The 24,998-nt window shown below is 36.7% G+C and overlaps 2 protein-coding genes across 7 annotated transcripts in view; one reads left to right on the forward strand and one right to left on the reverse strand.

The window, feature by feature from the left end:
• LOC134839745 (ral GTPase-activating protein subunit alpha-1-like) overlaps positions 1–24,998 on the forward strand; it is a 328,394-nt gene that overhangs the window by 195,455 nt on the left and 107,941 nt on the right. The gene's annotated exons all lie outside the window — the stretch shown is intronic.
• On the reverse strand, positions 1,218–24,868 carry LOC134840510 (solute carrier organic anion transporter family member 4A1-like). Of its 6 annotated transcripts, none has more exons than XM_063856361.1 (8): positions 24,232–24,868; positions 13,848–14,788; positions 13,580–13,664; positions 12,990–13,243; positions 11,048–11,377; positions 9,891–10,041; positions 4,071–4,236; positions 1,218–2,462 (listed from the first exon to the last, which is right to left on the reverse strand). In XM_063856361.1, the coding sequence occupies exons 2-8, from the start codon at positions 14,701–14,703 to the stop codon at positions 1,773–1,775; spliced, it is 2,532 nt and encodes an 843-aa protein (XP_063712431.1). In that variant the 5' UTR covers positions 14,704–14,788; positions 24,232–24,868; the 3' UTR covers positions 1,218–1,772. The 6 variants fall into 6 exon arrangements, with proteins under 6 accessions (XP_063712431.1, XP_063712428.1, XP_063712432.1 ...); XM_063856358.1 differs by having other exon boundaries at positions 13,848–15,120; XM_063856362.1 differs by lacking the exon at positions 24,232–24,868 and adding an exon at positions 20,933–21,158.

A 24,998-nucleotide genomic window follows, 5' to 3' on the forward strand; every position in this document is an offset into this window, starting at 1 on the left:
TGCGTTCATGTCAGTTGGCTATGTTCGAATTTTCCTGCGAAATTATTACCTATTTATTCAGTTTTCACAAATTGGGCTGTTTTTTTTTCAAAAAATTGTCAATCATAAATTGTTCTAGAAGTTCAAAGAGCTTTATAGCCTTCTATTTTTTGTAAAGCTCGAAGATGGAAATTCAAGTCAATTTTTCTTTTTCTGCTTACTCGCGTTCATTGACTCTGTTCCAACTGTCTACTGGCTATGTTTTTTAAATTCAGTAACGATTGGCAAACACGACGATCGGCAAACGCCACAATTGAACAGCGAAAGTTTAAAGCTCACGAAAAACGTGATAGGCTTCTAGCTTCGAAATTGGTTTATTTTCTAGCTTCGGGTTTTTCTTTTCAGGTTCTCTAGAGGAATAAAAAAATTTACTGTTTGGTCCAGTTTTCCCAAATTGGGTTTATTCAGCAAAAAAGCGTCAAACAGAAACTGTTTTAGAATTTAAAAGAGCTTCAATGCCCTCTATTTCTTCAAATTTCGAAGATTTTTTTGTTAGTTTTTTTTCTGTTTCCTTGCGTTCATTTTTTGTTCAAGCTGTCTGTTGGTTCAGTTGTATTCATATCAGCTCGTGTTGTGTGGGTTAAGAAAATGTTTATTTTGTTTTGGTGCTATAGATGGTAATTGATCAGCATGCTGTTTTTTGCGTCATTCTATGAAATATAAAAAGTTTTAATAGGTTGAGTTTGGCAACCTAAAAGTTTCTCTTTTTTTCTCTGTAAATCTTGTAAATTGAGACCATGCTCTTAAGTTTTTCTTGTTAACAATTAACTGAGTTTGCTTCGTGTCCCAGGCATTCCCATCTAAATTGTTTTTGGAAGATTTTTTTGTTTTCAGAATTTTAGTGAAGGGTTAGATTTTTTCAAAATAAGGTTTAAGAAGCAATTTTCAGGTACAGCAATCTTTTTTTTGAAGATTCATAGGTGTGCGTGCGGGTACTGCTGTAGTTTTTTTATTATACAGCGACATCATTTCCTGTCTTTTTTATTTCATTCAGTTTCAAATTTGAATTATATGCTCTTTCTCATTTTTGGACTACTAATTGATTTCTGTTAAATTTGTCTCGGTTGATACTTCTGATGTGATTAATTGACGTCTAAGTTTTCTATTGCTAAGAGCTTTTCCTTTTTCTATTTCTTATCTTTTCCACGATTTAAGACAAGAATTGATTAAGAGTCGAGTTGCTAAAAGCTTTCGATTAGGAAGAAATTATGCATGATTTCGAAATCTAAAACATCTATTTATTTTTAGTGTTGGCGATTCATTATTGCTCAAGGAATAACAAAAATGACACATCTAACAAAATGGGAAAAACTCAACGTTTGAACACCCGAAAGAAAGTTGTATTGTACTTAATCAGAGGTTTTGCAATAGTGCTTTTTATGTTTTCATAATTATGGATTTGAATCGCTGAATGTTCTTTTTTGCCAAAGCGATTAGCAAAATTACATAATCGCTGAATTTTCCCAAAAATAACATAAAGAGTTGAATCAATTTATAGACAGATTGAACGAAGGGTGAATCGGGTAGAGTCAGACCAGCCGACGGATTTTGTCAACAGAATTTGGAAGAGCTCTAATGCTAAACTTTTAAATCAAAAGCCGCATTTGGGATAGCTATATAAAATGCTTGATGAGTTTCGACGTGAAATACCATTGTTTTCGAATATATTTCATATTAATACTGTCGAAAATGATTTTTTTTGTGTCGGCTTTTTTCCCGTTGTTTCTTATGATTCAAGTCGTTGTTACATTTTGATGGCCATCCGTTAGGCGCACCTCACGATTCTTGTCCAAATCTATAGATGTTTGGAAATCAGATCCCGATTTCTCAAACATTTTGATCGAAATCGGATGTTCGGCTCCTTCCTCAGAGCGCTGACATTTTTCGTCCGTGTCAGAAACAGCGCCTATCTTCTGGTCAAAGTTGAAAACTGTCTGTACAATATGGTCATCAGGAGGCGAAATGTATCCCTTTTTTCCTGGTCCTTGATGTTCTTTCTCGTAAAAGTGAATAGCAAAAAACAGACACAGTTCTCCGATCACAAGACTTCCAACTGTCACGCAAATCATATAGTTTCTTAAAGTGGTCGAATTGTAAAACGAGCAATGACCGCTTGAGTGAGACGAGGAACATGTCATCGAAAAGCTACCCCATTGGGTACAGGAGCTGTCGAAGATTTGACCATAAACAAGGGGTCCAGGAATCATTCCAAGGAGTCGGAAGAACACCCATTGGATTCCGAGAGAGATGGTTTTCCAGTCATCCTGGACTAGGCGGAGCAACGCAAAAATTCTAGGAACGGCGACCATGCTCGCAACGAGAAAAGTGATAAAGAAGATGGTAAATGCAGGGACTCTCCAGTAACATTCTCCTGGTTCACAAAGACCGACGTTGATGCTGATGTTTTGCTGGCCGCAAGAGCCCTAAAATTAAAAAAAAATCATGTCATTTTAATATGTAGGCGTCCAAATGACCAGTTTCCATGATATCAAGAGCTGCGGTCGACTATCAAATGCCCATGCCTTATCTTTTGCCGCAGAATTTTCTAAGAGGCTCCGTTATCTTTTTTTAATGACTAGCATCTTGGTCAAAGTTATGTGCAGCTTTCAGTTCTAAATCATTTATGGTTCGACTTTATGTTAGCTTCTTCTCAGGGTGCTAGATCGCAAAACTTGAAAGTTTAAGGCAATGGATGATTGAAGCTGCTGTAAAAATATCTAGTTATCAAAACAATTTTTCCTGTTTGGAACCAAAAACAGTATTAAATACATGTGCTTATTTATCGGCCCTCGAAGCTCTTGTCTAGTCTGCTCTTAGTTCTCAGCCATAGTTTTCTAGCTGTCAGAATATTGTTATTTCTTTGGGTTACTATGAAGTCCAATTGAACAAAGATTGACTTTGTTGTCATGTCCTATAAAATAAGGTCTAGATCAATTGGTTCATTCAACCACGTTTCTTTCAAGTGTGTGCTATCAGAAAACTTCACCTCGATCATGAAAGCTATTTCAAGTTATCGAAACTGCAAATATGAACAATTTATTTGTTCAAAACTCAATGTACTTGAAGTTTTGCAGATTCTGCAGCATTTATCATCTCCTTAATCAGGCAGATTTTTTATAACCGTTGAAGAGCTCCCTGAAAATTCGAATGCCAGTGTTTATAGTTGGCAGTGGCTTAGAGCGTGATTTGAAGCCCAAATGGGCGCGAAATAACTGATCATCCTTCAGCAAAATTTTGCTTCAGTTGTGGCCTTGTTTGGGAGAGCGTTGGAGATAAGACAAGCTTGATTCTTGTTTTAAGCTTTAAGAAGTTAGGCTTTAAGAAAGTAATGTTAAGTTAATTTTGTGGCTGACAACTTTAATTCGATATTGAGTTCATTCGCCCGTCAGATCTCACGTCATTTCGATCTCCCGTCAGCGAAATGTTTAGTTTGCAGCTCACCAGGGGTCCTAGAACTTAATTTTAGTAAGTCTCTTGAGAAATCTTGGTTATAAATCCTAACGGTAAACAGACAATGGCCTAATTGTAAATACTTATGTTTAAGACCATCTAAGCTTGGTTTGTATAATTTTGGCCAAATTTCAAGGTATCAGACAACATTGGGGTCAGGTATTGTGGCTAGAATGAAGCTCAAGGTAGACATATTTCAATCACTTTCGATAAGCATTTTTCGGTAGGTTACTTGGATACGCGAGCGTGTAAGTGTGTGTGTGTGTGGGGGGGGGGGGGGGGGGGATTGTACGGTTGATTTTGCGTCGGTTGTGCTTTAGTGAAGACTGAAGACAGGATGTCTGATCAATGTAACTGTGTATCCAGCGCTCAGAACATTATCTCTGATGTTGTACAGCTTGCTATTTAGTATATGATACTAGTAGTCTTAGTCTCTGGATGTTATACTGGTGCGATATATCAATTCTTTGCAGTATAACGACGCAGCTTAGGTTCTCTAATATGAGATCACGATTATGTTTTCATATTTTGTCAGTGACAGAACTAGTTTAAAACGGTCATCATCATGATAACCAACTGACCTCCTGAACACAGTCGAGTATGCATGGGGAGAATATGTTGAACTGGTTGTTCACGCAGTGGATCTGCATCTCGCTTTGTTCACACTCTCCTTCAGATGCATTCAGTCCACTCACTTCCTTCAACTGGTCCACCTCGTCCAGCATGTAAACATGTCCGTAGGGACATCTAAATTTAAATAAATTTAAATAGTTAGTTGTCTGTCATAAGAAAAGTTTCCTAAAATGACATTTCAAATCACAGTTACTAGAATATGTACCAAAAATTGACATCCACTTGTTGGTTCCGACATTTTTTTCTGTAGTTTGAATTTCGGAATATTTTATTTTCAGGCAATTAGAACCTGTTTTTACATGTAAGTAGAAACTTCTGATTTGAAATAAGTCAAAATAGTTAGTATTCACTATCCGGGGCGAATCTAGGATGTTCTCGAGGGTGTGTGTTTTGGTTTTTTTAGGTCGTCCAAATTGATTTCCCGAGCTCTCTCCCAATGCACTAAAAAGACCCTGTTTTGACAAAATTTTTGCGCCGCAGGCCAAATTTTTTAAAACCAGGCCAAAAGCGTTTTTAGGCACTTTTTGGAAAATTTTGGCCAAAAAAAGCGTTTTTTTGGCGCGCACTCCCTTCTCAAAATTACTATATATTGGCGCCAAAGACGCCGTCAGAAAAATGTTAGGGTTCGTCAGCGAAAATGGATGTCTCAAACTAGTTCAAAGGGGAACCCTTTGGGTCAGCAGGGGGTCGAATCAGCCTAATTGTTGTGATAAACTTATTAAATAGATAGATATGTCTCGACGAACCGGATAAACATCTTATCTTGGGTAGCCCTTGTCTACGAAGGGATTTTAGAGATCCGGTTGATGGAAATCGAAATTGACAGAATCAGATAAAGAAGATAAACCAGCTCATTTGAGAGTGGTTACGACAGCAAGAAAAGACACGAACAATTTCCCGGATGTTATCCAGCTCATTTTAGAGCGGAAACGACAAAGAGAATTTGGAAATATCTTTAAACAAATCTACCAAAATCCAGCTCATTTTAGAGCGGAAACGACCAATAATTCCCAGCAAGACAATTGAAATATGTCGTCTCTCCACTGTACAGTATGTCAAAACGCTTTAACCAATCAATCGGTGAAATGCGTCGGTTGTCAAGCTTCTGCCCACTCTGCGTGTATTGGCCTCAACACTGCCGATAAGGTGGTTGGGCACATTGAATGGAGTTGCCCAGATTGTGGAACCTGTAAAAGAGATCTTTTCCGAGTTATTGATGAACTGCGACAAGAACTGTTCTCAATAAAGACTATGGCGCAAGATGTACACGAATTAAAGTCTGAGCTGCTATCGCTGAAGCAATATCGTGAACCAAGTAGTATAATTGAAAAGAACAAAACCAATTATGCTGGGGCAGCGAAGTTTAATCTGAATTCTTCGGCATTCATCAGAAATGCTCGTGAAAGTGTATCCTCAGAAGCTGGTAGCTCGAGGGTTACGAAGCGAAAAGGCTCCAAAGATAGAAATGACCGCAGACCAAAGAAACTACTAATTACGGGAGAAGTGGTAACAGAAGCACTCAAAGGTGTAGAAAAGCCACCACCACGACGCCATCTCTATGTTGGAAGAATTAAACAGACAAATGATGAAAGTGATATAGTCGCATGGTGTCAAAGTAAAGGATTTCCTCTGAATCATATCAGGGAAATAACAAAGGAAAATTCTCGCCACAAAAGTTTCCACTGTGTATTTGACGGCGAACATGCAACAATCATTGATCAACCTAATTCTTGGCCGGAAAATGTTGTAATTAACAGGTACTATCTTGATGCAGAAGCCAGAACCTGGCTCAGAACTTTGAAAAGCGACTGACTAAAATCAAATAAAAAACCCGAGTCTCAATCGAATGCTATGAAAGTTGGTGTAATTAATATACGTTCTCTAGCGAAAAAAGTAAATCAAATACAGAGCATATTGGCTATAGAACAAGTTGATATCTTGATCATAACTGAAACCTGGCTTAAGCCGGATACGGAATATATTCTAAATCAGTGCATAGACTCTTCAAATGAATATCGATACCATCATGTTTCACGAACGGCTAAAATAGGTGGAGGTGTTGCCATAATTTCTCGCGAAGAACTACAGGGTGAAAGAATTTTAAGCCATCTCTCGGACGATGGTGAATTCTTGGTAATTACGGTCGTGACTAGAAAAGTCAAAATAACAATTGCAGCAATATATAGACCGCCGAGTGGAAATTATAACGAGTTTTTTAATGAATTGACTGAAAATATTCTTGCTTCATCAATTGAAACCCAAATTCTCCTCCTGGGTGATTTTAATTTGGATCTAGAAAACAGACGTTGTGCCAAATCCAATACATTTTGTTCGATTCTACTGGAATATAACCTAGAACAGATTGTTAAGAAAGCAACTCACGAATACGGGAAAATTCTAGACCTCATAATTTGTTCAAACCCGGAATTGTGCTCACCCGTTAGAAATGAGCACGTTGAATACTCTGATCACCATCTATTGACGTTCACTTATGAAATCGCAATTCAACGGAAGGATAAAACCAGATTGACTATTTATGATTGGAACAATACAGACTGGAAACATTTAGAGACGGAAATAGATCAGAGTTTAATCTTGAATCTGAACACCAGTGACCCGAACGAGATGGCGGAGAATTTTATCGAAATTTTGCAGCTGCTGAAAACTGATTATGTGCCAACTAAGACCAAAGTTGTCAAAAACCGATTTTGTAATTTTTACGATAAAGAGTTAGCAGACGTAAAACGAAAACGTAGAAAATTAGAACGCGTAATGCGTGTAAATCCTGGATTAGAAAACGAAACAGCTTTCAAGGAGTATTTAAAGAAATGTAAAGATCTGTTTAGAGAGAAGAAATTGATATATTTTTCCAGGCGCTTTGAGCTTTCAAATAGCCATTCGCTCAAGTTTCGTGAATTGAAACGCCTTGCTGGAGAAAAACAACAAAACGTTCTACCACTGATATACTCCAGTGATTATGAATTAGCTGAAAACTTCAACCAATTTTTCATTCAGAAGGTTAGAAATTTAGTGGCAAATGTGAAAAGTAATGGCATCTCGCCGCCACTCTTTGCTTTCACTGCAGTTTCTTCTTTCCAATTCCAATATGTGACTATAGATGAACTAGAAGAAGCAGTAAGAATGGTTTCAAACGCGAACTCACGAGAAGATATACTGAAAACTATAGATATGAAAAGAATCGCACACTCGTGGAAAGATTATTCCATCATTATGATAAACAATTGCATCGATCAGTCCAAATTTCCAAAGTGTCTCAAGAGAGCGGTGATAACTCCTCTCTTTAAAGACCACAAACTTGACCAAAACGTTTTAAATTCTTATAGACCAATAGCGAATCTGATGTTTATCAGTAAAGTTTTTGAAAGAATTTTATATAAACAGCTCGATCAATACCTTAGCTCCTATAATCTTCTAGATGAACACCAATCTGCTTACAGGAAGCATTTTTCAACTGAAACGGCTCTGCTAAAAACTACAGATGATCTACTGACTAGTCTCGACAACAAGAGACAGGTCCTTTTGATAGCCCTTGACCTTTCAGCTGCATTTGATACCATTGATCATAAAACATTGAGAAAGATCATGAAAAATCGGATTGGAATGACGAATGATGCAGTGGATCTAATTCTTTCCTATCTAGAGAATCGGACTCAAATTGTTGCTATCAATGATGTTTTATCGAATTCTCAAGAACTCGAATTTGGAGTGCCTCAAGGTTCTCTTCTGGGACCCCTCCTGTTCTCAATCTACCTGACACCATTGAACGATATTATTGGCTCAACTAAATTTTCATACCAAGTGTATGCCGATGATACTACTTTATACTGTGAAATTAAAAATGAGAGTGAAGTAGCAGAAATAGAAAGATCTCTGGTTATTATTTCGAACTGGTTTTCGTCCATGGGGCTTATGTTAAATGAATCAAAAAGCCAAGTAATTAACCTAGCCACTAGTAAGTCAAAAGGTCTAACAAACGGTTCAATACTCATTGAAAATTCAACGGTTAAGCTGATGAAATCAACAGAAAACTCTGTGAAGTCTTTAGGTTGCCTCATTGACCGATCCTTGTCATTGAAAAAACAGATCGATTCCGTGTGTGGCGCCAGTTACCACAGTCTCCGGAAACTATACAGCATACGTTTCTACCTTGATTTTGAAAATAGAAATATGTTGGCAAGAATGCTAGTCTTAAGTCGATTAGACTACTGCAATAGCTTGTACTCGAGCTTACCAAATTATCTGCTCTACAAGTTGCAAAAAGTCCAAAATAGTGCCTGCAGATTTGTTTTCGGTTTGAAGAAGTCAACGAGTATTACTCCTTATCTACATGATCTACATTGGTTGCCCATAAAATCTCGAGTGATTTTTAAAGTCTTGACAATCGTACACAAATGCATTTTCAATCCTCAAATCGTTCCGTCTTATCTGAGTAAATATTTTTCACTACAAAAAAGTTCCTCCCGTTTCAGTGAAAGGACCATGGTCATTAAGAAACCACTGGTTAACACGAACTATGGAAAAAGGACGTTTAGATTTGCTGCCGCACACCATTGGAATAGTTTACCATGTAACCTTAAACTACCAAATGAAACTGAATTTCGTAAACAGTTGAAAACGTATTTGTTTAACCAGTATTACTATGAGACTTGTTTCAGTTAAAGGTTGCTAAAATGACTGAAACTAGAAAGGTTGGAATTCAAAAGCTAAACGAAACCTTGCGTCTAAGAAATGTTCATGTTGAAACCAGGTTTCTCCCCAAAAGACGGATAATATTGAGCTCTGATAAGATCAAGAGAGTGACATATGCTGTTTTGGGATCATCGCTAGTTTATGGGATTTTTCTGCCAGATTCAGTGACAGTTTCGTGCCCTGGTGGAACTCTCTCAACCCTTTGTAGCGATCAGTTTCTCAATGATATGAAAAACTTGGATGTACAAACAGTGCTCATAATGGGAGGAACAAACAACCTGTTTGACCGTTCAGGGCGCCAGTCATTGGGAGCGACTGAAGTAGCCGAGGAGATGGAGAGTGCTATTTTTAGACTCCTTGACTGCAATTTCGAAGTTGGCGTCATGTCACTTATTAGCCGGGAAGGTGAACGCTCTCTTATCAGGAGAGTGAATAAATGCTACAGAAATCTAACGGCATGGTATAAAATCCCGCTCTTTAAAACTGTAAAGTTCAGCTATCGGAGGCATGTTTGCGCAGATGGACTTCACCCCACAGCAAATGGCGTGCGCGAACTTGCTAAGGACTTTTATGACGCCTTCAGAAGCATAGAAAATCCAATGGCTGTGAAACGAAGGCAAAGAAGGCGACGACGATGAAACGCCCAGCTCATTTTAGAGCGGGTCCGATTTTTAACCATCTTCAAAGAACATTTTCTGTTTAAATCCCAGCTCATTTTAGAGTGGGTACGGCTATCGACAGAAACGAACTCATCTTTAGCAGAGCGACTGATTATTTATACGACAAAACTGGTTTTTAATTAAACTCAAACACCTTTGAATTCAAGAAATTGGTGTCGAAATAACATATGTGATGATGATGATGATGATGAATCCCTGAGGGGGGGGGGGGGGGGGGGGGGGTGTCAATACTACACCGTGTCAAAATCCTATACTTAAAAAAGGTTCTATAAAATGGAATTTCTCAAAATGTTGAACCATATTTTCAAACGTCGGATAATTTCTCAATGACTTGCGTCCATTTTTTAAGTTTTGCTCAAAATATCTTGAGTGTTGTACCTGATGATGAAGAATAGAGCACAAAGTATGATGCAGGTTCCCTGTGCGTAGAAGGTCATCTTAATGGTGCCTAGACAGTTGAGCTGCATGCGTTTGATCAGGTATCCGGAAATGATGGCTCCAATGGCTGCCGCAGGCACACTCACTCCGCCTGAAAAATAACTTTATAAATATTTGGAATGTTTTTTTTTAGCCGACAGATAAAGAAGCAGAATTATGAGTAGCATCTGCCATGTCGAGTTTCTTACATCTCTAATATATAGAATTTAAGGAAAACAAAAATCGAGTTCGCGGGATGTATAGCCATTCTCCTTAGAATAAAAGTTGGTATGTGGTATAAATTAAAAGCATTTGATCTGAGATCAGTTGGGAAAATTCAACCGAGTGACACGGTTTACAAGTAATGTAAATGGCAAATAAAAGTGATAAACGCGGTCGCTGTCTTCCTGAATGTGGAAAAAGTCAATAAAAATTAAGGTAGAAGAAGATTAAAAGTTATGACACAGTTGGTCTGGTAGCTTGATTGAAACCCAATAAGGGAACATACCATCACAAATGAGCGTTCGGCAGTGAAATTAGCCTAAAAATGGAAGATGAGCTGGAGCATCTTTGGTGGAAAAAAATTTATTGGTTTCCCATCTGTCTATGAACTTTGTCTCTGATTATTGACTTGTAACGGGCTTTGCTTTCTTGTTTCACGTTATTGCCTATGACAGCTGGGTTCAGGTTTTTTTAATCTTACTTGATTTTTCACGAAAAGATTAAGAAATTCAGGGGATATTTTTAACTATCCCTTACTCCCTATTTTATCTAGTAACGAACATCCTGACATATAATAAACTAATCATAAAGCTCAAGATTTGGAAATTTTTGTACATTTTTTAGCGCGCGTAGCTTGAAAAAAAAATTATTATTACTAATCAAACGGTTAAGCATATGCGAATATTGAAGCTATTTAATACAAATTCGTCTACGAGTGATTCGTTTGATATTTTCATCACTTTTTTTACAGATTCATTTGATTTCACTCTAGAGAACATAAAAAGGCAGATCTGCCTGTCGAAGGATGTATCTTCAAGTTAGAATTTCCCCTCTTTTACTAAAGAGGCGGGGGATGTTTGATGAGATCCAATAGACTTTTAAGGTGGTAAAGATACCTGCAACAAAAGCGGCTATTTGCGCAATCATCCGATACTGCGTCTCGAAGAACTTCGGAATGAAAGCAGTTAGTCCGGCTGTTGTCATATGTAGCACACTGCCGTGTAGCAGCAAGCACAGAAACGTCTTGTCTTTCATGAGACACTTCATGCATAGCCAGAATTCGGCTAGTTGCAACTGGTGCGCAGTTTTCACAGTATAAGCACCTCCTCCGTGTGAATTCTCTGGATCAGTAGAGGAAGCATCCGGGCTGTTGGGAGCCTTAGCAAATGATGTCAAGTTGGCAGCATGTTCGTTGTCAGCGCTGTCTTTGACACTCAAAACTTCGCCTAAAACGAAACATTTTGTTATATTGTCCATGAAATTTTGTTCAAAGAAAATCTTTCGCTATGATTTTCCTGGTATAGTTGATCAGTATTCATTGCAACCCCACTTTTTTCATGTGTAAGAAACAATTTTTGATGCAAGCGACAAAAAATAAGAGATTAAGGTGAGTGAATTTCAATTGTTGAATTGATTTTCAGTGATTTAGAACGAATTTCCGCTCTGTCGGGGACTTATTCACTTCCAATTATTTCAGGAAGAGTCGTGTTGCCTTCTTTTGAATTATAATGGAGAACAGTGTCTCCTAGAATTATGTATACGGGAAAATGTGACAAGTTTGCTAAGTACAACAGAAATGTTGTCTGATTTTAGAGTAGGGTCTTCATTTTGTGAACTTAATCCGTACCAGACTTCATGTGGGTGGTATTATATTTTGGCAGTAAAATGTGAGAATATACGCTTGAAGTTGCATATTAGCGTTTATGGAAATTTCCCAATTTGGGTAGTTTACCCGGTGTAGTTAAATTTAATCAAGATTGGCTATTCTGGTTCGTCTGGAGATCTGATTCTCGACAGGTGCTTGCCAGACCTCGTTTGGCAGAATGGCTTCTCCAGGGTATTTGGAGTTAAATTTAATCTGGGTTCTAATTCCAACTCGAAAGCGAAGTCATTTATCCTTTTCGTGGAATCGAGCGTGCGTGAAATAATTCAAGCACCATAAAAAGCCAGGTGGCTCCAAGTTACCTTAAGTGGTTAAATTGAAAGTGGCAGAGGGTTTTTGAGCCAAATGCAGACATATTAGAAAAAAGTGGTCGCCAATTTTATTTTCCGAAGACTTACTTAAAGCTGAAAAGCGTATTTATCCTAGCTTTCCGCGCCACAAGCCATCGTCCGGAATATACTTTATCTTTTAGTTGAGCCAAGTACGGGAGCGAGCACCTGAAGAAATGCCGCTACGAAGAGCTTAAAGGCTAGAATGGTGATTCCTTTGCCAATTTATCGGTTTTCGGCTCGTTCGGTTGGTGGGAGGATGAATGCGAAATTAGGCTGTCAGATTTGACTGATCGACTTTGAAAGGTTCTTTTTATACCAGACTAGTTGCATTGCATTACCCTATCTTCCGGACTTGTCTATTCATCTAACTAGTCGCTGACGGTAGTCAGCTAATTCTCCTGTCTAAATCCAACGTCAGCCTTTGGACTACAAAAACTTGATCAATATAAAATGAAAATTTTGTGGCGATATTGAATGTGTGTGCAGATTCTTTTGTCTTTGCAATTTTTGCTTTTTTAACAACAAAAAATGGCGAAAATGAAAAGTTCTCTTTTATGTGGAAATTTTCCTTTGAAGAGTCTTTAGCTGATAGAGTCACCAGTGGAAGTAAGGAGGATGCCACCCCCCCCCCCCCCTCCCTCAGGGATTCGACCCCCTGCCGACCCAAAGGGTCCCCCTTTGTACTATTTTGAATTATCCATTTTTGGCTGATGAACCAAAAATTTTTCGAAAGTGTCTTCGGCGCCAAAAAATATACTAATTTTTGAAACTATATTTGTAAACAGTAATGCAAAACTTTGTTTGTGCAGCTATGGTTTGGAATTACTCAAAGTCGTCACTAACTTTTGACAACTGATGCAGTTTTGTCGGTTGAACTAGCTTGTTTAGCAAACGTCTGTTTCAAGCTGTTTTGTGACTGTTTCCTTGAATGACATCTAACTGGAGTGGTGAGCTCTTTGCTGGCATCCATGGTCTTGCCTCGGTTGGGAAGTGTTAGAAGAACTGGGACTAGAATGAGAGCGAGAGCACATTCTAACATGAAGCCCATCCACCAGGCCCCCATGAAGCTGTCATCCTCAGTCGACATAGCCCAGCTCCTAAACATTTTCACCTCAATGATTTTTATAACATGTTTCATTAGGTCAGCATCAGTAACTTGAACCTAAGCTTGTGATTAAATGTTTTTTTTTCAAGATGTCAGTCCTAAATTGTTCTTGAAATTCAAAGAGCTGTAAAGCAATTTATTGTTTTTCTTCTGAAATTGTAAAGTTGAAGTATTCTTCAATAAATTGAGTCATTTTTTTCTGTTTCCTTGCCTTCGTTATTCTTTTCCACCTGTCAGTTGGCTTTGTTTGAATTTGGCTATTTTCAATTGGTTTTCAAAGTTGATTAAAAGTAACTCACGAGTAACTCAAAAGTCAAAAGTAACTCACGAGAAGTCTATTGGCATGCTGAGAAATGATCCACTGAGAACAAATCCAAGAGCAGGCGCCAGAAGACCAATGGCATGGAACCAGCCTTAAATAAAGTGAAACAATGAACGATATTTCGAGCCTTAATTTTCCAGATTTGACCGCAATGGTGTCACTGTCTCCAATTAATACCTGCACCGCAGAAATTCTGTTCTTACTTTTGATATTTGTTCATTATAAACAGATGATTTAAAGGTGCTGAAAAAAGATTCAGCTGATTGCGACCTACCTAAAGACCACCCTGTGTTTTCGTCGTGTTTCGATCCCTGATCCAGGTATGCAATAGCAACAGTCTGAATCGGGGTCGACCCCACTCCAATCAGGAACATCCCAGTTACGAACAGCCACTTGACCCAAGCGGGCTCCTCCCTCTCCGCCTCAGAAGACGTGGCTCCACCATTGGTAATACATCCACTAGGATCTTGAAATGCGCCCGATTTTTTAACATGGGTTACATTCAAAACACTAAACGGCTGTTCTCGGAAAAACTCGGCTGATGAGTAGCAAAAAGCACCGATAGCTATGAGACCGGCGCCCATAGCCATGATAAGAGGTTTGTTCCCTTTTCGACCGTAGAAACTGACCGGAATAACCAGTAGGACTATTGCAACGTGAAACGATCCCTCTATCAAGCCTGTGAATTTACTGTTGAAATTGAACAACTTCTCCAGCGTCGAGTAACAGCTATTGACAAATCCGGTTGTGAGTGAGGATTGAACCCCGACCAAGTAGCAAATGGCGAATAGTTGCCAGCCAGCGCGTGAATAAAGAGGAATCGACGAATTTTCAGCCCCGAGGTTTTCAATTGATTTCTTCCGTTTGTCCTTCTTGTGAGCATTTTCTTCAAAAGATCCCTCGCAAAGATCCTTTGCGTCTGAATGAGTAGTCATTGCACCGTCGTGAGCACCTTGAGTTAGAAAGTATTCTTCGGATTGGTTTCCTTTTGAACTTCGTTTGAATTTGTCCCAGAAAGTTGACATTATTGACCGATTATTTGAAGTAGCTTGCCCTTGAGTGTCGAATTGATGTTCGTTTGTGGATGAACTTTCGGTGGTCCTTTGGTGCGAGGCTTCTTTAATAGTCATCTTGGATTCTTCTGGTTTGTTGGCAACTCTCTTTGGTTAATATTGGTTGTCACTTTCGCCAGAAGCTGGTGTTTGTTCAAACTCCCTGCCAAGAAATAGAGATACAATTGGCACCTGGATTTACCAATCTCACGAATTTTATCGTTTTTATTTTTGTGTTCAACTCATAAATCAATGAATCTAAGCTAGTGCGAGAAGACTTTCGAAGCGAATTTAAGAAATCTTTCAGAAGATGGCACTAAATGTGACGCCAGTATATGAATAAATAAAGAGTAAGTCCTTGGATTGTTTCTTGATAAGTGAATTCGTTTCTTTGGTTTGATTTATCGGAAATGCTCGAGCGATTGATAGAATGTGAGTTCAGTCGAAATTGGTATTTTTTCTTTGTTCCGCAAATGTCAGCGTGTTTGTGAGGAGCTGTAACAACGCATGGAATGGTAAATACAATTGAATAGTCCTCCTTTCAATCTTGCTTCGTGAAATTATGGTATTATCAGCCAATAAGATTACTTAGAGCCAAACAAATTACAGTGAAACAGGGATAAAAGGTGATTGTCTGTTCTCACATACCATTATATGAAGAAAATTGGTAAGTCTAAGCTTTTGGTCAAAAATTATTTGAAAAGACAATTGCGTAGCAGCAATATTTTCTGTTGAAACCGGAAAACTCTCCTTTTTTGTACAATGAAAACGGCGATAATTCAGAGACTTATCATTTTCAAACGTAGCCCTGTTACAATTGTAAAATAGCAATGTTTGAAAATCACAATTCTCTGAATTAGCGCTGTTTTTTTTTGTAATAGAAATGGCGAGTTTTCCGGTTTCAACGTAAAATATCGATTTTTAATATAGAATACAGGAATAACAGAAAGCTCAGAATTGACTTTTTTGCTCAAGTAATATTGCTGTCTAGATAGATTAGCTGTATTTGACGTCATAACGTCAAATAGTATGTGGGACAGAAAAATGTTTTCCAATGAAGGCAAAATTTCAATTGATTGTACGTGAGTTTCCGTCTTTTCAGTTTCAATGTCCACATCTTAAGGCATTAATTTTTCACTTATGCTTTTGGGCCAAGGTGTTGCCATGCTTCCAGCTGCCATAGAGTTTGTCATTAGGCATGTTTCGAGTTTTAATGATCGTTTCCAAAAGTATGGAGTTTTTATCGCCTGAAATGTTTTTGCTTTTAAAAATGACGGCATGTCGTATGTCGTCTCTGAATGCCAAAATTGTTAGATGTATTTTGTCGAAACTCAGAAATCACTCCTTATGGAAGCCTATTTAAAGTACTCTTTTTGCGGTTTTGACTAATAAGCAATGAACTGACTTCGCAAAAGTGCCGGAAAAAATCCTCTGAGGTGTCTGAAGTCATTGTTCCGAACCCTAATGGATTGGGATGCGAGTTCGGTTAGTTCTCAGCGATTTCAGCTACTACCAATATAAAGCAAATATGATTCATTCAACCGTAATTGGGATTTCGACAATAGGTTTTTTCATATTATTTCAAGTATTTTCTAGCCTATATTTTTTATCGCCTACATTTTTTATTCGAGCCTAATTTTTTTAATCAAGTTTTAAGTATAAAAGTTTCATAATTAAAGGAAAAAGGAAGTTATGCAATTAAAGGAAAAAATTGAAAAATTGATACATCAATTTCGAGATTTGTACACGCTAGACAAAAGATTTTAAGAGAGTTTTTCCGGTGAAATTTGAAAACAGGTAGATTCAAACATTACCGCACTTAAATAGGTTTTGAACCATTTCCCCCCCCCCCCCCCCCAGTTACTCAGAAAAAATGCTAATTTTAGCTTACTCCTGAAGCTTCCTTGACAGGCTCAGTGCTTTTTGAGTCCTCCCAAGTGTACTAACTGTGAAATACTTGGAATCGATATTATTATATTGTTCTGTATAATTGTTGTAATTTTTCAATTCAATTTTGAGCAGAGAAAACTTAATTCAGGTTGTTGTTTTTTTTATTGTCAAAATTTTTGTTAGTGAAGAAAAAACTTGAAAAAGGGGTCAATTTATGTCATCTTAATGGCTTCTGATTTTTTTCTTCGTCGTAGTTTTTCCGGACGTAGTTTCCATCTATCTAGCATATTAATTCGGGTTATATTCGGTAGAAATGATTTCAAGTTAATGGCTTATCGTACTTGTTAAATTTTTTTGGAAAACAAGGACAGCGTGTTACTGTGCAGGTAGCACAGAATATTCCGACCCTTGTCTTAAAGTAAAAAAAATCAATTTTTAAAAACAAGAAAATCATGAATAATTCTGTTTAAGTCTTTTTCTTTTTCATGCTGAAATCTTTTTAATTTTTTGAAGTGTTTGATCTCCAAAATTGTCTTGAACAACTCCAAAATTGAATTTACTCAAAAAAAAAATTAAAATTAAGCTTAACTAAGCTAAATGGCTTAATCCTGCTCGCTCGCTTCATTCGCTCAAAATAAGACCAAAAATTAAAAGTTTCAAATGGGTTTTCTTGAAACTGATGAAAAAAATAATGTTCAAAATGTTTTAATGTCGCTCATCTCGACTGAAAATGCTTTAAATTTTTCTGGGTATATTTATGGACCCATTCTAATACTTTTTTGAGATACCTGAGTAAAAAAAATAAAACAAACCGGAAGACAAAGTCCCTCCCCATTTTCAATGGTCGGACCAACAAAGGTTTGATGATCGATTGAGTCCGGGCTAGACCTGTTTTTTTTTGACACGGGAAGGTTTCTGTTCTGAAAATCATTTTTGAGTTAGCGTATATCTGCTTATTTTTGTCGGCTTAGTTACCTCAGCTCGCTTTTTTGGAAAAAGTTTAGCCATTTTAAACATTTCAAAACAATATATAGTTTTATTAATGGTGCAGGTAACTGAGTTCCAAAATTGTTTTTTCCCCGCTTTTTATGCCATTAAGGTTTCTTTGGCGTTAACAGTTTCGCTTGTTATTTTGCTAGAATTGCGTCATATTATGTCGTTTGGAAAAAAAAGAAAAGAACTCGAAATTAAAAACTCATTGAAGCTTTGAATTTTTAATGGCTATTTTCTCCCAGACTAAATGGGCGTCTACCTAAGTTTAATCTACTCGGTAGTTTTTGTCTTAATGTTCACTGCATTAATGTAAAGTTAAAAACAAAAATGCTTTTTCTGAGAATCTAATATTGCGGCATACCTTTGGTACAAAATTTTATTGTTTCAAGCTGGCTTATTTAATCATAGTTCGCGCTAAGTGGCACATAAGCCGCAAATTGATTTCAAAATGTTGGATTTGTTGTTGTATATAAGGTAACTTTGCTGTTTCTGTGATCTCTCTATCCCATTCAAACCCGCCGTTGAAATCATTTAACCACTCTTCTGAACGATTAGATGTTTTTCGCTGGCGTACGGGATTTAGAAGTTGAAGTAAAGACATCTATTTTGGATCCAGTTTTGTCTACTTAGGAAAAGCGATCACAGCATTTTAAAATAGTTAGCTCTGAATAACCGGATCCGTGGTTTTTGTGAAACTAGTCGTTTTTGTCGAAAATGATGTACAAAAATTTTGATTTTCACAATTTCTTCGAACTAGATTGTGTGTACGTGATTGTAAAATGTTGAGTTATGATTTCTGTCACCGTTTTGGGTTTTCGGTTGCGATGAGTATCCGCCTTAAATATCAATGTTATCCGTTGCTTACCTGTGCTGTTGATAAACCGGAGTCATCAAGAAACTGAAAGAATAAACTCACTCTTAGAAGCACCTTACTCTCGCAAATGGATCTAAGTACTAAGTCGATGGAAGAAATAAATGGTTAAATTACCGAATAATTAGTTGATGTTTTGGTTACTATTTCGTAGAATGTCAACAACTCTGTGATTGCTTTCTGAGTCAAATTAGTGCAACATCTTAGGTTTGCCAACTTTCGGTAAGGTTAATTATATTTGCCCATTAGATATTCGGATTATCTGATGGTTTGGAGCTGATGTTTCAAAAGACACACAAGTTTGAGAAAGGTTAAAGGAATCAAAATGGCTAGCGGTGGTGAAATGGTGAAACATTACCCAGCCCAGAAAAACAACCAGCCAATTGCATGTAGATCTTATCCAGGGTTTAGACAGCGGTGCTCCCTAATGAGCTGAACATTTTAAACAATTCAAATCAAGCTGAAATTCCGGTTTAGAAGGAATAAGAAATTTGAACTGACTGCAATGGTAGTGTGTTATTTTAAAATGCGTTTTTCCTTTAGAATTTTTTTAATTGACACAAGTGTTTCCTGGGAGAGTTGTCTCGAGCTTTTCAAAGCTCCGGTCAGAAAAGAATTTAATAAATATCTGGCTTTGAAGGTGTGACTTGTTTTTCTATCACAAATAACCAATATACAAAAGCGACACAAGCCCAGGTAGTATCAAAATGAACTGGACTTAAAGTGGAATGAAAAATGAATTCAAGTATAAGTACGAGCCTTCTTTTTTTTTTCAGCCTAAGTCGCAAACATTGGTGCCACTTTATAGCTTTTTGATAGCATCTGCTTTGTCATTCAAATAGTAATAAGTTAGGACGGTTTATGCATTTTTAATTTATCAAATGAACCGAAAAAAGTGATTTGTTTCAATTACCATAGCAATAATGAAAACTCGATTTCAGAAATGTTGTTACTCAATATATCTCGCAATTTTTTGAGATGCATAATTTAAACACGATTTGTTACATGTAACGTTACTGTGGATGCCTTCAGTTAGTTATATTCCAAATTATTACTGGCAAAATTGAGTCGATTTGCGTTTGATGACATTTTTGCTGAATGGCTTGGCAATTTTTTTTATTTCTACTTTTTTTATTTCACGTGATAGGGCTGCTTTTTGGTCGTGTTCTTGCAAGTGTTTGCGAAGCGCAACTTCTCTTCTGCTTATATACTTAATTACGGGCTTCACTATCTCGCCTTGTTTTAGCTTTATTAATATAATATTTTTGCAAATTTAACGAATTTTTTCACGTTTAAGTTATAACGTATAATGGTTAAGATGTATATATTTTTTCGCTTTTCTATTTGAGCTCAGTGTTTATTTCACCAATTATGAAATAGGCCAGTCAATAGTGAGATGCTGTAAGTTTTCTCCCAGGGTCGCGATTTTGTTTACGAGATACGACCTTCTTTCATGATTTTTTTTCAGTAAGTTTCAGAAAATTTATATTTAATTACCTTCAAAAAATTTGGAACTCTTCACCCTGTAGTTTTTCAGGGTCTCCTCTAGAGATGCAAATCTAGCCTTTGAATGTGACTGCTCAAATGCTTTTAGTTTCCGAGATATTTAGCTTTTTATGATTTTTTCAAAAAGGGTGCTCTAAGGGGTTGCGATTGTTGCCTCTAATTGTGATTCTAATCCTTCAAGTTTCCGAGATTTGACACTTTTGTATGATTTTTTCATGATATACTTTATGCTTTTTTTATGATATACTTCACAAAGTTTCAAATTCCCAACCCTGTAGTTCGGTTATTTTAGGGTGCTCTAACGGGTTGCAAATCTTGTCTCCAAATGGGACTTCTCGAATGCTTTAAGTTTCCCAGATCTGAAGTTTTTAAGATTTTTTCATGAAATTTTGAGAGAAAGAAATTTTCAAGAAATCTGGACTCCAAACAGGACTGCTTAAGATCTTTTACTTAGCTAGATATCACGTTTTTCTGATCTTTGTAAAATTATCAAAAATTTTAAATTGAAAAAAATTTAAGGTTTGAAACTGTTGACCTTTTAATGGGGTGCTGTCAGCTTACTACTAGCAGTTAAAGATGTGGCCTCAGTCTTAATTTTTTGACTCAATCTTTTGAGGCTTTCAAATTTCACGTTTTTTATGATTATTCATGATCTTACGTATAAAGAAGTAAACTCAGAAACAAGAGTCTGCTATTTTGAAATTGATTCCGTCTATTGTTACGGTTGCATTCCTTTCGTTGTTTTTCATATATTTTATGTAAATCAATTTTTACGTTCATGATAGAAGTATCGGAGGCGCGTTGCACGTTAGTTAACTTAAAATTGAAGGTTTTTTTCCTGTGAGCTACCTGATAGATAGACCTATGCAATGATGGACCTGTAATGATGGACCTATTTTAACAAATAAAGATTTTTCAAGTTTGATTAACTTTTTTGCGCACCGACCGATAACCGTGAGTTTTCTTAGACTCTTTTCAAAGTTCCAGAATTCTTAAATTTCTAATCGGATTCAACGATAGGAGAAAATTTCTGAAGTCTGCGCTTACCTGCTTTTTGACGGTTTGCTCAGTATGGGAATATGCGGATGATTAAAATATTTGTAATTCCCACATGGAAGGAAATGTAACGAGACGTCAGTCCCACTCTCTATCTATTATCGCTATCTCCACCAATTTTTACACAACATCGATGGTTATTATACGGTAGTAACTAAGACACGTGAAATCATAGATTGGGTTATCCGGGGTTAACTAAAAGGTTATTAAGGGTAAGTTATCGTTTGGGTGATATGAGATAAAAAGGAAGTAGCGTGCGGACTAGCGGTGAAAGGTTGTTCATCTATAAATTAGTTCAAATATTTTCTATGCAATATGACCCACGATTCCCAGTAGCAAAAACTCAGCGCCTCGCTCTCTCTCTCTCTCTATCTATCTATCTCTTTCTGTATTTTGATGAATTAATGATGAACGAAAGTGAAGAATGAACGGAAGATGGTAGGGTTGTTTTTTCTTCTCCTTGTCATTAACTAGAGAATTTTTGGTATAAATTTCTTTTTTGTCCTGCCGAAGCTACGTATTGAGTTTCAAATTGAAAACTTCATCTGTTTTAAGTTGCTCATTTTGAGCTCTTGAGACGAACAACTGTGGGTTCCGGTGATATCGCTGCGTATTTTATTTTTTCCTTCGCCCGTTGGCAGTGTGTTAAGTACTTGCTAGGGTGAAGTGGAATTAAAAGGAAGTTATTAGTTATAAACCAGCAGGAAAATCGTGATTAAAATTATTTCAGTTTTATATTGGGCAGGGCATATTTGCGTGACGTAAGCCGTTGTTCCATTTTTTGTCATTTTCAGTTCCTTTAGGTTCCATAAAGTTCTGGCCAGTTAAATCTGTCTGTTTTACATCAATTTTCATCCAAAATAAAATTCCAATCAAATTTATCGAGTTTTCATTTTGGTTTTAAAACTTCTTGGAAGCCTCTACACTAATGACACAAAAACCAATAATCAAGTTTTAAATATAGATTGTTCGCAAAAGAGTATTTCATTTTTTGCTAGCGTGAAAGCTATTGTTAAAAATTCTATTTTGAATTCACATCTTTAGTAGCTATTTTGTTATATCTCTTAATCAATCCACAATCTATAATTACATAATCTCTAATAAGTCTAGAGATAGATTGTCATAAGATTGTAAATCTGGAGGTAGGAGGTTCAGTTTTATTTGGGATATTTTTAGCTGTCAAGTCTTATTTGCTTATTTTTTGTTTTATGTTATTTACCCTTGCGATAAGCAAGGGTCTTCCAACCGGGTACTAATCTTTTTCCCCGTAAACAACTTTGTCCACTGGACTCATCTCATACTTGTTTCATTTTTTATTCAAATTGCTTACAGTTCCTGGTCAACTTAGCCTGGAGTTAACGAATGTCTGGGACGGAAAAGGTCCTGGGTTCGAGTCTGACCTGGACCTTTTTTTTTCAAACGGGAAATATTCTGTTTAAAAAAAATTGCCGGCCAATTATTTGTCTGCTTATCTGTTTTTGGCTTAGTTGTCACATTTTGGGATTATTTTTTTCTGCGTTTGTTTTTAAAGCTATGTAGTTTTAAGTGTTTGATTTACGCCTACATTTTGTAATTTTACTTGCCTTGACTTCATATTTCCTTCTTTGTTTTCTTTTGTTTCGCTAAAAAAATTACCCGCCAAAATTTTTTTCGGCTTTGGTTTTTTTCATTGGTTTAATGACCTTTTTGTGGACCTTTCAAGATCAACTCAATTTTAGCACTCCTCTCCACACTTTGCAAGTTGGTTGTGTGTTTACCTATTTTTTTGTAGAAATTTCATTTTTTTCGTTTTGAAATGTTTTTTCACTTTTTGCAAAAATTTTAGTTTTTCTCAGAAGTTTCTTCTGATTTTCACAAAAAAGGAGTAGCAATTGAAAGACCGCTTGTTCCTCTGAGTGCCTGCATACTCCCCTAGAGTTTTTTCCTTGACCCTGCTGTTTACAGCCTTCGAAGAAGTGGGGGGGGGATATTTGACCCATAATTTTTTTCGTTTTCTCGAAAACCTCTGTCAAATACGAGTTTTTGATTTCAATGGATCGAAAAAGTACAATTTTTTTTTATTTTGTGAGCGTTTTTTTAAGGTTTTGACTCTTCTCGAAAACTCTCCCAAATCTGATATTGTTCAATGAGATAACGTGTAGTTGGAAGCTCTTCTGCATTAGCGGATACTATTTGAAAAATGTGCATAAAAAGTTATCGCCCTTTGAAATTTTTTGACAGTTTTCTTACACTTTTTGATTATTCTCGAAAACTACCGTGCCATACCTGAGATCTTGGGTTCAGTTCTTAGAACGGGCTTCAGAAAGTTCGTTTGCTTGTGCGACTACGCACAAATATTATAATCTCCCTATTTTGTGCTAACCGCGGGGATAATCTTGGAAATTGCTTGGCTGAAAATGATTTTTTTTAACTGATATTATTGCTTGTTTTCATTAAGAGTCGATAAACGTAGTTCACTCTCTTGTATAGGTTGTGATGATTTTTTTAAAAGAAAAGGATCAAAATTTGTTCCGGCTCAAATTTGCTTTTTCGCGGTTTGACTTTTGACTTCGAGAGTTAGTGTAATAGTACAAACCCTCTTTTTTCCAACTTAACTCGCAAATAAAAAGCTTCATTAAAAGTTTTACTTAGGCTGTAATCACGAGCTGTAGCATTGGAAATTTCATAGTATCTGCTCTCTGCTTTATTTGTGGCTAGTTTTTGTTATTTATTAAGCGTCCGTGGCTGAGTGGTTAGAGTGTGAGACTCAGTTTATCTAGCTCGCTGGATCGAATCCGACAGCTGAACTTTTATTATTTCGAGGCTTATGTCTACTTTTTGGGTTGCACTTTATAGAACTGCTTTTTGTCGTGTTTTCCGTAGTGTTTGCGAAGCGCAACTTCGCCTTTGTGTAAATTGGAGACTCCACAATCGAACTCCCTTAGTTAATCCACTATCTATTAGCAAAAGTGTAAATATCCCGCAAAACGTGATGGACTTCTAGTTTCGAAAGTGGATTTCAGATTTCTTAGCGGAATAAAAAGTTTACATTTTGATCCAGTTTTCTCTAATTGTTTTAATTATATGAAAAAGCGTCAATCAACAGTTTTTCTTGAATTTCAAAGAAGTTTGAGGGCATCTTTTTTTTCTTTGCAATCGCAAGATGAGATTTTAAATTATAAAGTCATTTATTTTTGTTTATTTGTTCAGCTGTCTGGAGGCTATTTTTTTAATGGTTACATTTTCCTTGGATGTTCAATTTGTGACGTCGATTTTAAAAAGGTTATGGCTAATTTGTAAAACGCTCTCACCTTTAACGAATATGCACAATTGATCCTCGTTTTAAAGAACCGGCGTTTAAGCGCAAATCTTGGAATGGAATCACTATAAGTAGGCAGAATCGAGATCTGGTAAACTATAATTACCACCAAATGTTTTAGTGGGGCTTGATTGACCACAAGTTCCGTTGTTTAAGAATGCTTTATAAAGAAACAGATGTTTTGGTCTTCTCTTTTGTCAAATAATGGTGAACATTTTACCAAAGAAAGATCCGGTTTGTTTGAAAATTGAAAGGACATCAATTATTGAGATATTTTAGGAAACTTATCATTCGATTTGGGAAGTAAAAGGAAGCTACTTTACGTTTTATCGAATCTTGTCAAATAATTCCCGGTTTTATTTCATAGCGGTACGCGTCAAATTGAAAAGTTTTCTGTTAACGGAAGAAAAATGTTGACTAGTTAGACTGAGTAGCAATTGCAAGGCAGTTGATCGAAACAACGGCGGCAGCATTTAATCAGGACAGGAGGCGGCAACTTATCATGCGGCAATTTGTTACAAATAGAAGAAGCACCTACGTGGTAAAATGCAGAAGGGATATTGTATGAGGAAACTATGGAAGCTAGGATAAAAGCAGGAATTATGCTGTTTGTTCTGAACAACCAAATGCAAATCATGGAATGGAATGAACTTGTGCTGCTTTGTTTTGTGCGCAGCCGCCCATAAGCTAGCGGCTACAAAAGCAGACAAATACAAGAAAAAATCTTAGATAAAAACAAAATCTAAACAAATTTCATTG

Source organism: Symsagittifera roscoffensis, chromosome 2 (assembly GCF_963678635.1).
Source record: "Symsagittifera roscoffensis chromosome 2, txSymRosc1.1, whole genome shotgun sequence".
In the NCBI taxonomy this organism is placed as follows: domain Eukaryota; kingdom Metazoa; phylum Xenacoelomorpha; order Acoela; family Convolutidae; genus Symsagittifera; species Symsagittifera roscoffensis.